Genomic DNA, 17,375 nt, shown 5'->3' with positions numbered 1-17,375 from the left:
CGACACACCATTCTGCGGATACATTCCGTGCGGCAAAACTTCTTGAACAATTTTCCAATATACTCCCCGCCATTGTCGCACCGGAGTCTCGACACCTGTGTGCCGAAGAAAGATGCTACCTATTTTTTCTGCGCCTCAACCTTCCATTTGAGCAAATAGACCATCGTAAAATGGCTATAGTCGTCCATGAATGACACATAATAGCGCTTACCGTTCCACGTTGTAGTAATAAACGGCCCACACACGTCAGAGTGGATGAGCTCCAACGGTCTAGATGAACGTCTATCCACTGCGTTGTTCAACGGTTGTCTTGTTTGCCTACTGGCCAAGCAAATTCACATAAACATCGATCAGGTCAATCTTGAATTTTTGATTCCCCTTCGATCATCTTGTGCTTCAGGTTCTTCAGATTCGTCTCTCCCAGGTGGCCATACCGTCGATGCCACAATTCAAAGTTTTCATTCTTCTTGCCATTGCGTTTTCTAAATTCTTGCGGTAACGGTAACACACACCCAAAGCATAGAGTTGGGAGAACCATCCATCGTTCAGACCGCGAAAATCGGAAGACTGCGGTGGGCCGGACACGTAGCCAGAATGACGGATAGTAATCCGGTGAAAATGTTTCTTCACAACGATCCGACGGGAACAAGAAGGCAAGTCGCGCAGCAAGCAAGTTAGATCGATCAGGTGGGGGACGATTTGCGGACCCTCCGTAGACTGCGTAGGTGGCGACGTGCGACGTGCTTTTATGTAATGCACAGGCCACTCCGGCCTTAGTCTGAGCAAATAAATAAAAATGGCTTTATTTCCCATTACATTGCTCCTGCGTCACGCTAAATAAAAATGTGTTCCAGTTTGGGTCAGGGTTATACTGCGCATGCGTAAATGATTCTTCAGCAAAAGATTTTCGGAAGTAATAAATAAAGTTCCATATTTCGTAAAGTTTTATTTATCGAATTCCATACAGCATAATATCCACAGGTTTACTCCATACAACTATTTCCCCAAACCCTTCCCCATTAGTGCATCGTCGCTTCAACTCAATCTTCGGCTTCCTTTCTTCCTACTTGGACTTATGACAAATGCAATTGAGTGAGTACTGAATGTGACTTGTGTGAGTGAGTTTACTTTGATCTGTTTTGGTTTCTGAAAAGTAATTGTTCTGTCTGTTTTACCATCATTCAAAATGTATGCAAGTATTGTATATTTTACATATCACATCCAATATGTTTTTTCGGTACAGGGATACTAAACACTCATCTTAAACAACTAAATCTATGAGGCGCGTGTTTTCCGTATTCTTGACGTTTAAATATTCTATTTCAAGTAATCTCTGGCCGGTATGTTACAGGATAGACAAATTTACACCGGTTTTGTGTGATAACAGCGTTAGGATGATTTTTTTTTTCTCCGATTCGTAGACTATTTACATTTCAGACGCAGTGTGAGATATGAACCGATTTTGTTGGCTGAGATCCTAGCACGATGAGCTGAATTCCGACGATCAAAACTATGGTGCAGTTACAAAAGCTATCATTTGATGCCTTTTCGTAGAAATTTCTCTAATTGTGATGGTACATACACGTTTACGGGCACATGACACAGGGAGCATCGGTGATTAGGAAGAGGGAAAATTTCGAATCAGGGACTGTTGCCAATTGGAGAGACCATTGAGAATCTCGTTAAGGTTTTTGAGTACTGCCAATTTATTTTCACTTCTTAGGATTTTTTGAAAATTCTTATCGTGTTCATCGCTTTCTATAGCTCACTATACATAAATTTCCTTTGAAAGTCTGACCTTTTTATTGTAATTTCAATATTAAAAATAATTCTTCTGTTTGTTTCGGTATACATGTCATGTTAAATTCTCATTTAGTCATGTTTTGTGTTTTGGGCAAAACGAAACTTTGAAAATATTTCTGTTCCATAAATTTCTTATATAATTTCAACTAAAACTATGGCACGTTCAGCTGACGTAGATGAAGATTTTTTGGCACCTTTCTTGAGTCCGAAACTTTGTTTACTGAGTAATTTTCAACTGTTTGAACAAAGAAGATGTGGAAAAGTTAGAAAACGTAAATCGATCAATATCATACAACTATTACTATATTTTCGCTCATTATAAAATGTATTAGCATCATCTGTTTTTTATAACTCTTATACTTAATTTCATAGGAACTTTGGTTGCATCATTTCTAACTCAATTGAAAACTAGTAGAAAGTACATTCTTAGTACGTTTACGCTGCCTAATTGAACTAATAAAGTGATGAATATTTCGTTTTCTTAAAATAAATAGCAACTTTTATTTCTCAATCAATAAATTCCACTAAATCTCTCGAATAGTTTAAATAAAAATAAAATATTCAAACAAATGGCACGTGTTTGCAATGAAAATAAGATGAATCACTTCAAAACCGAAACAGTGAAAAACAAATCCTTCTTATGAGCTTTCCATTTTGAAATTTTTCGACATCATTCGTACCGTGTTTTTCAGGGCTTGCCGCTTGTTGCAGAACCAGATCCGAATCACCTCCCGCTCGTAGCCCAGCTGGTGCGCCAAACCAGTGATTTCCGTTCCTGGAAATGAAGATATCATTAGTTCAGCGCTCTATTTTTTTAGTGTAAATATAAGAAATCGGTGTTTGGGTATGAACAAATCAGATTTTTTTATTCATTTTATTTATTAGTTTTTAGACCCTTTTTAGGCTTCGAGGTCTATGATCACAGGCAACTGAGATCTAGATTTCCAAAGCGGATAATTTTGTATGAAAGACGGCTTTTGCCGAGCTAGTTACATGTTACAGATTTTCATGGATTAGATTTGATTGATGGATTTCTCATGTAGGTATATTCTTCGAAAATATTATAGAGCACTGCACGGACTGCTTTGTCTCACGTCAAAATGTAAGAGAAACGAAAGAGAAAGAGATGTTTCCGTGCAGTGTCCTATTGCGATTAAGAAGCCCGAATTTGGCGTAATTTGTTCAGAAGTGGTTACTTGAAATTTTGATTTCGTGGAGATTTCGCTGGAGTCAACATGGTGCGAGTCTCGTTAACAAATGAAACCATAGCATATTCTCGACGCTCTTAGAATATTTGTATCCTAATTAACAAGGAGCGTCCAACCAAGTCCATCCTAATTTTCAAGGAGCATATACTAGAAAATTGGTTTTGTAGGGGAAGAAACTCCAAACGCACAGGTAGGAAAAACCAGAATTTCCTGCATTTGCATGAAACATCTTGACAAAACATTCCACAATGTACTACGCGTCTCCACGCGCTGTAGCAGCATAAAGTCTCACCTAATCATACACGACGGGACCGCTGCGCGATTCTATCGCTTGGCGACTGTGATTCCGTCACGGTTGGTATGGAAAGTGAAATGGAATATTGCTGAAAGATCCAAACGCGGCGACTAGTTGTCGACATCGTGGCAATGAAATCGCTTACGTCTGGGGGAACCTTAAGAACGTTAAAGGTGCTGTTGCATTTGTGATAAACTTGATTCAACCATAGTAGCCCGGATTTTACGTAAAAGGTTTGGTTGATACCTTTAAGAGCAATCCTTAAGGAATCCAAACTTAAGGTGACTCGGGGAAGCACTACACACCGTGTTATTTTTCCTATCTTTTGTCTCTTTCTAGCATTATCACCTCGTAACTTTGGAGCCGCGTATTTCGATTTTTAGTTGTTTGACGTAACTGTAAATGTATCAGCATGTAGATGGAGAGTAAGCACGCGCCGCTGATACTTTTTCAAAATCATACTTGTTGTAGAAACAAAATTAAGCATTCAATGATGAAAATGATGACGATTTGATGATTGTTTGTGCTTCCCGTATCCCCTTAAATCCACTCGCGTTTTCAATACAGAAGCAATGCACAACTGTCATTTTTATTATTTCAGCTTTGCTGCATCGCAGCATGCGTGGAATCATAAAAAATACAGTTGCGCATTGTTTCCGTAGGTGTGCTCTTGAAAACGCTAGTGCATTTAGTTTTGGATTCCATGAAGATTGTCTTTAATGCCAAATTTATTGTTTTGATTTGCTTATTCTCAAGTATAAAATTTGGGATACTGTGATGAAAAACATTTATCTGCTTAGCTTAGCTTAGCTCAGACTGACTGTGCATATCAATAGTTTCTACTCCGTGAATGATGAAAAACATGTTTATCTGGCACATAGAGTACCGTCTAGAACGAAAGTTGTTAATCACATGATTTGAAGCGCTATTAGCGATCTAATACTATTGTTCATACTAATTGCTTAATATCCGTGTGGTGCGTTATTCTCTTAGAGCCGCCAGCTAAAAGCGTTTTGCCTCATGACCATGGGTTTTCTGGCATTCCAGTACGAACAAACGTCGTGTCGATTGGTTGTGTTTTTCGCGATCGAAGGCGTAGGATTGCCAATCTGGAGATGGCGATGTTTACGGATGTTTACGGATAGGAAACATTCTCGCCTTCCTGGTGATAGTGTATCCATTAGGGTGGTTCAAAAAATCGACTTTGCTCCACAGTGCTCATCTCATCTAAATCAGTTTTAATCCAAATGAACTCAAATTTTCAGAGGACACTCAGAACATGATAAAGAATCAGATGAGCACTGTGGAGCAAAATCGATTTTTTGAACCACCCTAGTATCCATTCTACATGCCACACAAGATACATGTACATATTCATGCGTTATGGCGTGCATAGAAAAGCTTTTAAATAATAACTGAGGAAGTGCTAAAAGTTGAAGTTGAAAAGCAGGCCAATTCCAGTTGGAATGTAGAGCCATATAAGAAGAGAAGAAGAAGCGAGACAAAAAGCGTCGGTGCAATCGTTAGCAGCAAATTCTTCTCGCCCTTTCTCTGCAATGGGTAGCACGGCGTGTGTATGGGGGACCTTTATGACAAAAAAAAATGAGCATCGCCAAAACTTTCACTGCGTGAAAATATAGCTCTTAAGCTTTCATTTCGTGACTATTTGAAAAAAATCTACCGAGAAGTCCCGAACAACTTTTTTTTTCTCCCTGAAACGGATCTTTGTAGTTGGAAGACCAACGATTGTTATTTATCGCGTCCCATTTAAAATGAGATTCCTGAATTTTTTTATTCCAATAATCGTATATAAACTCAGGGGTACCGATATTACCAAATTATAGTCTAAATTAATAGTTTGTTGGAGCTCAAGCGTCAAAGTGCATGACGAAGCCGAACTTGATATATTTATGTTATCCCCTGCAAACAGCTAAGAAAGGCTTGGATGAAGATAATGCTCTGAATCGTCATCATATGCACATATACACCCAATTCTTTCCCAAATATATACCAAAATTGAAACTTTGGTGGTAAATTTGATGGTAAAAAAATGGTAACTTAGCTTAGAAATCAACTGTGAGGCGGCAATGTCTTAGTGGGGAATGTAATGCCAAAACGAAGAAGGAGAAGTAATGTAGATACACATAATTCACTTTTTACACTTTTTTTTCTGTCGTATTTTTGATTGTGTAACTTCAATTTATCACTAAAAACTATCCAACGTGCTCATAGAAATCCTTAATACCTCATTCAAATAGAAATCAGATTTCAATTGATATACGGTAAACAGATGAGCGCAAAAATGAGTCATGCTAAGTGCACAATAAAGGCAAAAATGGAAGTAAATATCTAGCTTTTAGTTTAAAATAAAATCTCTTCTGATTTCAACAAAAAGTGACATGGGTATAAAAAAAACTTAAAAATATGTACTGTATTTTGTCCTAGATATCATATCGCTGCGATGCATAGTTGATGAGAACGAGTGATTCATCCAGACAAGCAAATTCATTTTACTACAAATGTTGTGGCAAACAAGCAACTTTCTATGATATTGCACTGCGTGAGCTTGGAGAAATATTCATTCGAAACGATTATTTTCACTCGAAATTCATTACCAATTTAAAAAGTAGTCCACTTTTCATTGTGTTGTCGCATTATTGCTATTTTGCTTTTGGCAATCACTTTCAACAACGTTCAATTATTTGGTCAAGCCGAATACCACCAACGCAAACACAAAACCTGGACGATCAGAACCAGGGTAGTTTTAAAAGTTTTGGAGAAGAGTTTGAATTTTTAGACACAAAAATCGTGCTGAAGGGATGACTCTAATAAAATCTAAATTGCCTAAGAGTTCAGAAAAGTTAACCAGTAAACGAAAATCAATCTCCTGCCCTATGCATCAAATCTTCATCTTCTTCTAAAAAGACACTTATTTTCATGGCTCTTGGTACAACCACAAGACTTTGAAGTAATCGATGAGCTTTACGTTTAATCATCTATCTAGTGGAAAAAATCTAGCTCAACAATGATCAGAAGCGTAATTTAGAAAAGCTTTACTAACTAATAAGCCCCGTTAATATTTATAAAAACTCCATAGAATAAAATGCATTCCTTACTTTCAAAACTAAAATTATCTTTATAAAACCATCCCACATAGAAATGCCGAGGAAATGTCCAACCAAAACATTTCCTAGACCGAACCGGGAATACAACTCAGCCACCTGCAGCATGGTCTTGGCATGCTTATCTCGGTAGGTTAAAATAGTTTTATATTATCTTGGAAATGTTATAAAAATCATTAAGTTTTCAGAAATCGTTATGTCTTTGAATGTCGGAATCCTGTCGTTTTTTGAGCTCAAACAATCAATTTGAAATTTCTCAATTATCTGGAATAATGTTTTTTAATAACTTGTCTGGAATAATGTTTTTTAATAACTTCGGAACGCAATGACCGATTGGGCCAATTTTCAATAGCGAAAAATTAGGAAGGATTCCGCGTCGAATGCAACCTGTTGTTTAAGGCTAAGTACAAAAAAGTGTGTCTCACATTTTTTGTACACACACACACATACATACAGACATCATCTCAATTCGTCGAGCTGAGTCGATTGTTATTTAACACTATGGGTCTGCGAGCCTTCTATCAAAAGTTCGGTTTTGGAGTGATCCTATGGCTTTTACGTATACTTCTTCTTCTTCTTATTGGCATTACGTTCCCACACTGGGACAGAGCCGCCTCGCAGCTTAGTGTTCATTAAGCACTTCCACAGTTATTAACTGCGAGGTTTCTAAGCCAGGTTACCATTTTTGCATTCGTATATCATGAGTCTAACACGATGATACTTTTATGCCCAAGGAAGTCGAGACAATTTCCAATCCGAAAATTGCCTAGACCGGCACCGGGAATCGAACCCAGCCACCCTCAGCATGGTCTTGCTTTGTATCCGCGCGTTTTACTACACGGCTAAGGAGGGCCCCAATTAGTATACGCGAAAGGCAAAACGTGTATTTTTGTTAGCCAAACAACTTTGATGAAGGTGATAAAAATCCCTGAAACATTGATAAAAAATTTATGCTCAAAAAACTGATTTCAGGGGCCTTCCACAGAAAATGTCACATATATCGTACTATATAAGTCATAGATATGGGGTGTCTTTGGCAAAGTGACTTGAAATACCATCCGCTACGTTTTTCCTGAAGACTTTAGGCTCGTATCTGGTTTCGACCGGCAACTACATTCCTTCAAGGAGGAGATCTCGCGGGCGCGGGATCAACACTTACTAGTGGTCCGCCAGGTAAGCACAGACCTAACCATTGACACTCTCACCAAAGATTTGATTCGTCTGCAGAATGTTAAACGAAGGCAATCCCAACGAACCAATCTGCCTTCTTTGACCTCAGACTGCAATCGCTTGACCTCAATTATCAGGGCCAGAATGGTGGACCAAAGAAAAAAAAATTTTTTTCTAAGATTGCATAGTTGACACCATTGCACTTTCGCATGTATTTCAAATGATTTATGGACTATTATCGTATATTCAAAATATTTCGACCCGTTAACCCATTTAGTTTTGAAACATGAAACGTATCGATGTTGCAGCTATAGAGTTACCTTAGTAAACTCGTAATAAGTCAAATTCGCTGAAATTTTGAATGGTTGATGGTTTGATGGTTGAAATTATGGGCCGAATGGCTCTATGGATTGCTTTATACCACCTGTCGAGTCAGTAGCCTATAGGCCGGTACTTCTTAAGCTCCCACAGTCTTTGTCTTTGACACAGCATTATCAGTCAGTATGAAATTAAAAAAATCGCATAAAAAGCGATTCGTGTAATCGGGTATGAAGCGTTGACTCTTCCTTGATCGAATGGTCCAAGTAAATTGGAAATCCATTGAGAAACGACTGAGATATTAACGTTCAAAATCTATCATATTTTCGTGACGTTTTTCGAATTTTCGACAACGACATTCCGGGTCTCCATCGGCGGAGCTACATCTGCTGCGCACCGCATCATCGCAGGCGTTCCCCAGATCAACGAGGCCGATAAAATACTTCACCATTAGAAGATTTGCATTACCGCGGCTATGACACAGACCATCATCTTTCCCTACGACTTGTTCCGGCTAAAGATTGCAAAATCATCTTAAACTGTATACCGGTGGAATAGTCCGACAAGGCTGATCTTCTGTTAACATTTCATTGGTGGAAACACTGGCAAATTTGTCAACGACCAGTCTACTGATATTCTAAGGGTCTGTCTCATTTTGAGAATCAAACTTAAAAGTGACAGTCCGAAAATTAAAAAATAACCCTGTCATAAGAATAGCTGGTGCTACCCAGCAATTCCAATAAGACATAGATGCAAAATGATTCGATATCTGTCAAAAGTAATCTTCCTCTGTGAGCAGGGTTATTTAATAATTATTGAAATGTCACTTTTAAGTTTAATTTCAGTTTAATTCTCCAAATGAGACAGACCCTAAGAATTAGACACCGATAATTATAATCCGTTAAGCGCCATGCGTGACTGTAGATCAGATTCATGACTTCAGCTTCCTTCGTAGTCCACGCTGATACTGTGAGAAGCAACTTTTGGCAGACCGCTTGTATGAATGTATGAATGATTTATGAGTAGTGCCGTTTCAGTGACATTAAACGGTGCTTAGAGAACTTTCTCAAGCCTCACTGTTTTATATAACTAGAGTCGTCGAAGACAACTAGTTTGCAACAGGTGAGTGAGGAGGACTATACGTCACTGTTTTGGGAACGTGTCTGTCAAGATATAGGATACAGGATACAGGCAATTAACTTTGATTGTACTGATCGACCGATCGACGAGCTCTTTAAGATTTTTCTCAACTACTAAAACAAGAGCTAAACATATGAAAATTTAAATATCACCGGGCACTGTTAAATATCAGTAAACCAACCAATCCCGAAAGTGAATCGCAAACACAGACATCAACATCGGACAACTCACGAGCCAGGCTCTAGTCCTCAGTTCAATCAAGACTACACGGAAAGGGACACGAGTGCCACACAGCAGCTATCGCAACGATGACGCCGCTAGCAGCGAAAAAAAATCATCGACTGGCCGTCACCGGTAGCAAAATTCAGCAGAACGTAAATCATCGAGTAGCCATACCCGACAGCAGTGAAAAATCCACGCAATGATTTTTTGCACAAAAGGCGTTGGTTTCGGTTAGTGGCGATGCAGAAAATGTATTCTAAATGGTGACTTCTTAGCGGAAATTCATAAAGCGACTGTTGGCCAGCATCGCTTGGCGATGGGAGATAATTGGTAGCAAAATACCAAGCACTCGTCGGAGCTAAGCGCTGCAGAAATATGTTCGTTTGGATGGCGTTCATAGCGTTTCGGTGGTAAGTCCTTGAGTGGTGGACGTTGGCGTCAGCCCAGTCAACATTTTGATACGTATAAAAATTGCTATACGTCATCATATAAAAAAAATACATGTTTTTAATATACATGTACAATACATACTAAACAACGACTTTCCCGAGTTTTAGTAATCATTAATACGATCCTGTGGACATAAAAAAATAATTACAAAAAAGCAACCCTGGTTCGAACATTTAACCTCTGGATCTGAAGGCATATGCTCTATCTCTGTGCTACTCAGCAACTCTTTTTTTTATCTATTGCGTTTATTTGACAGGCTCAGGCGTATATAACACTTAACGGAGCCGATACCTTATGATATTTACAATCGATATCATCTTATTATCAACAGTTAGTAAGGGGAAAGGGTATAGACGAAGATACTCGTGGCGACTTAAGGTTAGATTGCGTAATTTCAGGACGGACGAGGTTGGGATTTAGGTTTGAGGTATTACAGCTGCTCATCCGGGTATTTGATGTCATTAACGGTGTGGCGTTGCGTCGTGCTCGAGTTGTGGTTCGTCAGGGAGCATCTTCCGGATGGCCATAGCTTCGTTTTACACAGAACAATAAGATAAAAACAAAACAAAAACGAGAAAAAAAGGGGTATCAGACTTTTATGTCAGACGAGCAAAGAAAGGCATAGATGGCCTGCATATAAACCACATCGCGATTCCCCAAAACACCTCTTACTTCCCTGTAGGGTTGTTTACCTCGGGCCACAAGGGTATCCAATAGTTACTTAGCAACTCTTGAAAAGCAACAGAATTTTGACAATCATCATGTAGATGAAAATCTATTAATAACAAAAACTTCAACGCTTTAGTATACGATACATATTACATTAATACGATTCTAGTACCGTGTTGCTGTGCGTACATATGTGGCTTGAATCGCTACTGGAAACAACTTATGATAAACCCGATAACGTTTATACCTAAATACGATTGCGCAGCGTAGCTAACGATTCCGTCCACATATAAAGGATGATGAACTGTCAAATCAGTATAATCTACCGTCTAAGACGAATTAAGTACTCTCCATTTAATTCCACCAGTTAATTTTCGTTATCTTTGCAGATATTTCGACCACAACTGTGTGATCGTCTTCAGTGTCTCGTACTTGACTCGACTCAAGTACGAGACACTGTCAAGTACGAGACACTGAAGACGACCACACAGTTGTGGTCGAAATACGTATCTGCAAGGATAACGAAAATTAACTGGTGGAATTAAATGGAGAGTACTTAATTCGTCTTAGACGGTTGAATACATTCCACTAAAAGAGCTAATATATTTTTCAGTATAATCTTCCATTTCACAGTGTTTACCCTCGAGCGTTTATTATTTGGTATTTTATTTCAGTTCTAGTTAATTTATTCATTGTCGGGAGTGATTGTAGTGATAATAATTGGCAGTATAATAGCAGTAATAATCAGCTCCTAAGAAAATCGGATGGAATGATGTAAGTAATAATGAAATTATTATAATGATCAGGTTCAGAGATCAACGAGATGAAGCAAGAAGTCATATACGTTCAATGCACATCGGTGTACGATTTACATGGACATACGCGTATGTATAAACGACATTTGCGATTTTATCCGATAAAACTGATATTTGTTTTTTTTTTACTTTTGTAATTTTTTTCAGCAGTTAGCATGTTAGCAAAAAGAAGTGACATTTTTAAATGACCATTTTGATTTTATTCGTGCAATTTTCTTCACAGGAGCTTGAATTCATTTGTAATCTTGATCCTCAGTGTGGAAAAACAATGAAAGTTTTGGTTTTAGGGCGCTAGAACGCCAGTGTTCGGAATATGAGTCATGCTCGGGATTCGATGCAAAACGGTACAAGAGAAAGAAGTAATTGTCTACAAATAACAAGACACAACCGCAGAAAAGTTATGATTTTTTCTGGTGAAAAGACACATTTTCATTCTCTACGAATGATTCAAACAAGAAAACCGCAAAGCATGATGGCATCGATAGCGGCCACAGCAGCCTCAGGCCAGTTTCAGAAATTCAAACATAAATAAATAATTTAAAGTCTACGGAAACCTACGCCAAACTGGCTGTCGAAAAAAGACGTTAAATTTTCTGCTCTCATAATTTTTATTTTTTCAAAATAAGTTCCCGAAGCCTGTGAAAAACTATGCATTTCGGCGAAATTTGTTCCGGCAAAATATACTGTGGAAGTACTCCTCAAAAAACCACTAGAAGCGAGGGATAAAGTTGCATCAAATTCTGTACTTCTGCGTTCCTCGCTCTTCACCGCTGAGATGGTCCACAAACCGGAAAGCCGCTTCAGAAAGTCCAGCCATTCGTGTTATCAGCAGCTGGCATGCAAAAAGAAATAGTCCTCACTCAAGAAGTCAAAAGCGCAAGATTGGAGAACAAAATGTACTACACGCGAAGTTCCGGTAGCAGTCTAGCAGTTTAAAGTTGTGTAAAGTCAATCAGTTTCCGCGCACAAGTGCTGGAACATCAGCCGTGTTCAAACAGGTACCGTTATGCGACCGTTCTGCAGTGGTCAATGTATGCAGCGAGGAATTCCCCTTTGCACAAGCTATTGCAAAAATTTAAAAAAATCGTTCCATCAACCACAAAACTGGCCCAGTGAATTGCAGAACAATCCTACGATCATCTGTTTGACAACACGAATCGAAAGTTTCCAAAACGAATCCAGGAGGTCCAAGAATGGCAATCGCGCGCGACTACTGCAACATAGGCAAAGTTCAGCGAAACTGTGGCGCCGGCGATGTTCAACGTATGGAACCCAGACCTGCTGGGAACTTTCCGATTCAGTATGTATGAATAGACGGACGGGAATGTATCGCGTTTCTCAATATGTTTGCTTATTTTGTTGCATCTAACTGATTCTTAGTTACGTCTTATTTTCTGAATCACATCAAACTAAGCTTAGCTTAAAAGTGATAGTTCGTAAATTAAAAATTACTATAATCAAAACCGTTTCCAATGTAACAAAAAAGACATATATCTATTCGGAAATTACTTTCAATTCTAATTTGAGTTATTCGTAAAATGAGACGAAGTTTTAGAAAGAGAAAAGGAAATTGGAATGTATCAATCATGTTACTAATATTAATTCGTAATTAGCATGTCATGTCAGAAAAATAAAGTCTGTACAATAAAGAGAACAATGAAGTTTATAGCCTTAACTCTTCTCAATTAATAATTATTTTATTTACAATTTATATCTTTGATCAATATTCTGGACTGGATAGATGTCGAACAGTTTTCCGTCCATCAGCATGGACATTTGCTCATAAAAATTTTCATAAATTTGTGTAGACCTTTGACATTTAACATACCTCCCTCCCTAACTAAATATATTGGATTTCTCCAAAAAAAAACCTTCAGAAATAAATTTGCTTGAAAATGTTGACCCGTTTCATATTCGCTAATTCAATACAGATTTTCATCAGAAGATGAAATGTCTGTTTACATAATGTTAATATTGTCGGATACTTCGATGTTGAATATAACAGGCGTATTTGTAAACAGGCTTTATTGCGCTTATCAGCAGATGACAATTTATGTTTAAATTGAGCTAATGTTGCGTTAGTATTATCGGACAGTACATTGTCGTCAGAATTAGTGGATATGTAAACGGGCCATCCCATTCAATATCAAATATCAAAAGCGATTTTGCTTCGCGGTGCTTATACAAAGCGGAACTTTCGTCATGGAACGCTTTGAGGGAGCAGAAATGCGCGTGCTTTAAGGCTCCCCCAGACCTAAGCGATTTCATCGCCGCGACGGCGACAACTAGTCGCCGCGATTCTATCGTTCGGTCGCTGGGGAAGATCTAAAGTACGCCACGCAAAAATTGGCGATTTTCGACTCCCCTCCCCCCTTCGTCACGTTTTGTATTAAACCTCACGCTGCTCGGAACCCCCCCTAAGAGCGTGACGTACTTTGTGGATGCCCCCTGCAGGCAATGTTTCATTAACGCTTCCATACCAACGGCGACAGAATCGCTGTCGCCAAGCTATAGAACGAGTCGCGACTCTCGCGACTGTCATTTCTGACCTCCAATCGAGTTGCTATTAATTCCCAAATAGTAAACCATAAGCAGTTGGGGTAAGAAAGTTAAAGAATATACATGACAGCTATCAGTATGCAATCTACGAAATACTCCGTTACAACGCAACGTTTTCGTGTCTAGGATAAATCTTTCTACTTTATGCCTTTTGTGTTCGTGCTTGTCGTGTAGAGAACCCAACAGAGGTATCAGAACGTTGGCTCCAGGGGCACGTTCACCTCAATTTGGGTGATTTGTGCCATCACCTTCACAGCCTTTTTCGTCACACACATGACGGAAAGAAAGTTAACAAAGCCTTGCTCGTCGTAACTGTCAGCAAATTGATGGTAGACGAAATCGGAGGCAGACCAAATCGAGATAAAAATCTACTCATCCACTTATTTTCAATCGCAACAAAAAATGAGCGCCAAATAGTCGCCTAAGACAAATAGGGGAACTGCTCCTTGAATTCATACCATGTACCCAAATCAATACCACCCGAAAACAAAGAATTGGTGCGCAAATTGTTTTATTTCTCATTTTTGTGATTTTTTCAGCAGTGAGCACGCCGGATAACAACAAAACACGACACAAATTGAGCCTAAATTGCCTGTTTTGCGAATGTTATTGATATAGGAGCATGTTATTAATAACGGAACAGATACCCTATACCTCCAGGGAAAAAGCTACTTTGATATTTTTGAACATTCGGCCCCACGTGGTGGATTGTGACGATGAATGCTTTGATAGCACGTGCTTTTTGTACTGCGGATAAATTTCCCACATCTATGAGAGCATTGTAAATAATCACAAGAGTTGTCATTTGGTTGCAAGGCACAATACCTAAAGCAGTAAAAGTATTCTGATTTTTAGCATTTTTATTTGAACAAATACTCAAATCGAAATGCGCTCTGTTTCGATACAAGCCAATAATATAGTACTTTATCAATTGATAAGAAGTATATTGATGTCAAAGTTTACATATTATATTATAGTGTTATATTGTATCTAGTTATAGAGCTTGTAATCTGAATAGATTATTAGCATCATTATATCATATTTCTAAACCTACCAAATTAATAAATTTGAGCAAAAAAAAAAGCTACCAAGAAAAACTTAAAAATGAAATATAGTCATCAGCTCATCAACAACACTTACCAGACGGATGAGTATTCCGCTCGAAATGTCCATTTAACAACTCCAACGCCTGAGGCGTAAAAGAGGTTCGCCTTTTCCGCTTCTTCGATGGTTCCACCCCAATGAAGTCGGTCAAATGGTTCTGGCCTGACTTAAACCTTGAAGAGTGGCTGTAAAACAACAACACGCGACGGGTTAGAAAATTGCATTCAAGTTTTAACGTCAGTAGTCAAACACAAAAGACACTAGGCGAGATTTGAGTTGCACATCGAGAGTTTTTATGTATGAAAGATTTGGAAAGATTTGCAGAAATTCAAACAAACGTACCTTTCCTCGGCCTCCTTCATCCAGCGCTCCAGAACGGGCTTGATCTTCTGGGCGCTTTTCGGGGTAATGTCAAGTTTTTCAAACCTTCGTATTTTCAATTATTGAATGGTTGCCCGTAAAGGGTGGAATGGGGTGCAAAACAGCACAGACAATCGTGTGTTTGTGATTAGGAACATTATTACGTTTGAATGTGATTTTATTAAATTTCCAACAAATGAAAGGAAGAAAGAACAAGACAAAAATACATTAGGAGAAAAAGTTAAATCAAATGAGTAATCGGTTTTCGAATCATCTTTGATTAATAGAGTTTCCAATCAAACAAAAAGCAGCCAATAGATTTCAGTATATTTTGAAGAATGTTGATTTTACTGTTTCGTAAAGCATTGGAATTTGCCAGGACATTGAAATTTCGGTAATTCTTGTTGCTTAGACATTTTTTTTTTTGAAAAATAAACGTTTTACATAAATAAAATTTAAAGCAAAACAATGCCCTGGCCAATTCTTGGGATGATGTAAAAAATAATAAACGAAGCATTCCATGCACTTATTAGACTAAGCTATGAAGTTAGACACATTCCATCGAATTACTCACCTGAGGGTCTATTGTTACATATATTTTACTAAAAGTCTACTTATGCAAAAAGCTAAGTAATTTGTGAGAAAGTTGAACAATGCCATGCCGCAGTGATTCATGAGATTAATATCCTTTGACCAAAAAGGAACTAAATGTTGATCCCAATGATAAAACTTGATGCCAAGCGGAACAGAAAGCCAATAAAAAGTAGAGCAGACGGAAAAGCAAACAAACCAAACAAATAAATGAATGAAAAAAAACTACAACCTTTTCTACACATTTATAAGGATAAAAAATGGAAAACCGAACGAAAAAGTAAGTGTTGACAAAATACATACATTTGCTGCTGCTGGGACGAGAGTTGAGCTGCACAGTACATCTGAGCTGCGAGGGCGCTGCACATCGGAGATCCCACGTCAGAGGAAAATTTGCATTTTGGCACAGTGGCACACACAGAAATAGTAGGCGACGGGCGGTGACCATGGTGATGCGGTAGGCGGAGGCGGGAACGATGGTGTGTGACGTAGTAGCAGTTTGCATTCGTAAACGAAAACATTATGATGGAGCAAGAAGATATGATGTAGAGGTACGTATAATTCCGAATGCGGTGACAACGAGAAAACACAAACGTTGCCCGAAATCAAAATGAGCGAAAGAAAGAAAAACGAAAATTAATCCGCTAGTCCATTGATTATGAATAATGATTAACGTAAATGAAACATAAACAAGGAAGAACAATGTCCTGGCACCGTTTTTACTCATTCTGTCTCATTTTATTCTGTCGTAATCCTTTGCCGAATTTTCGCTGAGAGCTTTCCAATTTTCCTTTGCTTTCACCTGTGATTTTTGTTCACTGGCGGCGTCTGCTCAACCTCAACCACCACCACCCCGTACGATTATTTAAAATTATTCGCAGCCTGTAATTTACGGACCTTGTGGCGATTTAATCAAATGAGGACGACGAAAATATGCAAATTACGGGCACGAGGACGGTGGTGGTTGAAGGCGTTAAACAAGGACGGAATCGAAACTTTCGGGCGAGTCAAGAATCGAGCGTTGAGTTTTGGGTTTGTGGAATGAGCAAATTAACGAGAATTTCACGGCGCATTTACCTGCAGATGGCACTTTGGCTGTAGGCCGGCCCCTCGGTGACGGATAGCGCTTGGCCCACTTGGGTTTGCGTGAGGCCCAGTGACAACCGGCGCAGTTTGAAGGCCTTCGCGAACTCCTTGATGTCGTCCAGGTCGATCCCGTCGACGACGTTGCAGTTGGTTTGGTTGATTGTGAGTTCATCTATTTGGGGAAAATGTATTTTAATGATTTGATGTTGATCACAGATGTTTGAGTTGTGTAAATTTATTGGTTGAGATGTCGTATAAATATGTCATAAAGTCATATAGGGTAACGCGGCCCATAGCTTAGTTGAACTGTTGGATATACATATTCTTATTTTGAGTGCTTCCAACTCATATGTTCCAAATCAAATTTATAGATATTACGGGGAAACAACTGCTAAAGATCAAATTTAATAAACAGGATAAGTTCCAGTATGAATGTAGAGCCATTAAAAAAAACGATGTAAGT

At 38.6% G+C, this 17,375-nt stretch overlaps 1 protein-coding gene across 1 annotated transcript in view; it reads right to left on the bottom strand.

Annotated features, from left to right (window-relative positions):
* Positions 1 to 947: 947 nt before the first annotated feature.
* Positions 948 to 17,375, bottom strand: part of LOC134204638 (protein nubbin-like) — a 49,098-nt gene continuing 32,670 nt past the window's right edge. Inside the window, exons 5-10 of the mRNA XM_062679426.1 lie at positions 16,904 to 17,084; positions 16,130 to 16,186; positions 15,218 to 15,301; positions 14,912 to 15,060; positions 2,484 to 2,578; positions 948 to 2,038 (exon numbers count right to left, since the gene is read on the bottom strand). Of these exons, the coding sequence (XP_062535410.1) occupies positions 2,021 to 2,038; positions 2,484 to 2,578; positions 14,912 to 15,060; positions 15,218 to 15,301; positions 16,130 to 16,186; positions 16,904 to 17,084 (584 nt within the window). The 3' untranslated portion in view covers positions 948 to 2,020. The remainder of the gene's footprint in view (positions 2,039 to 2,483; positions 2,579 to 14,911; positions 15,061 to 15,217; positions 15,302 to 16,129; positions 16,187 to 16,903; positions 17,085 to 17,375) is intronic.

The sequence above is a fragment of the Armigeres subalbatus genome, unplaced genomic scaffold (genome assembly GCF_024139115.2).
Source record: "Armigeres subalbatus isolate Guangzhou_Male unplaced genomic scaffold, GZ_Asu_2 Contig779, whole genome shotgun sequence".
Taxonomy (NCBI): Eukaryota; Metazoa; Arthropoda; class Insecta; order Diptera; family Culicidae; genus Armigeres; species Armigeres subalbatus.
The sequence above is the reverse complement of the archived record's forward strand: the minus strand, read 5'-3'. Positions and strand labels throughout refer to the sequence as shown.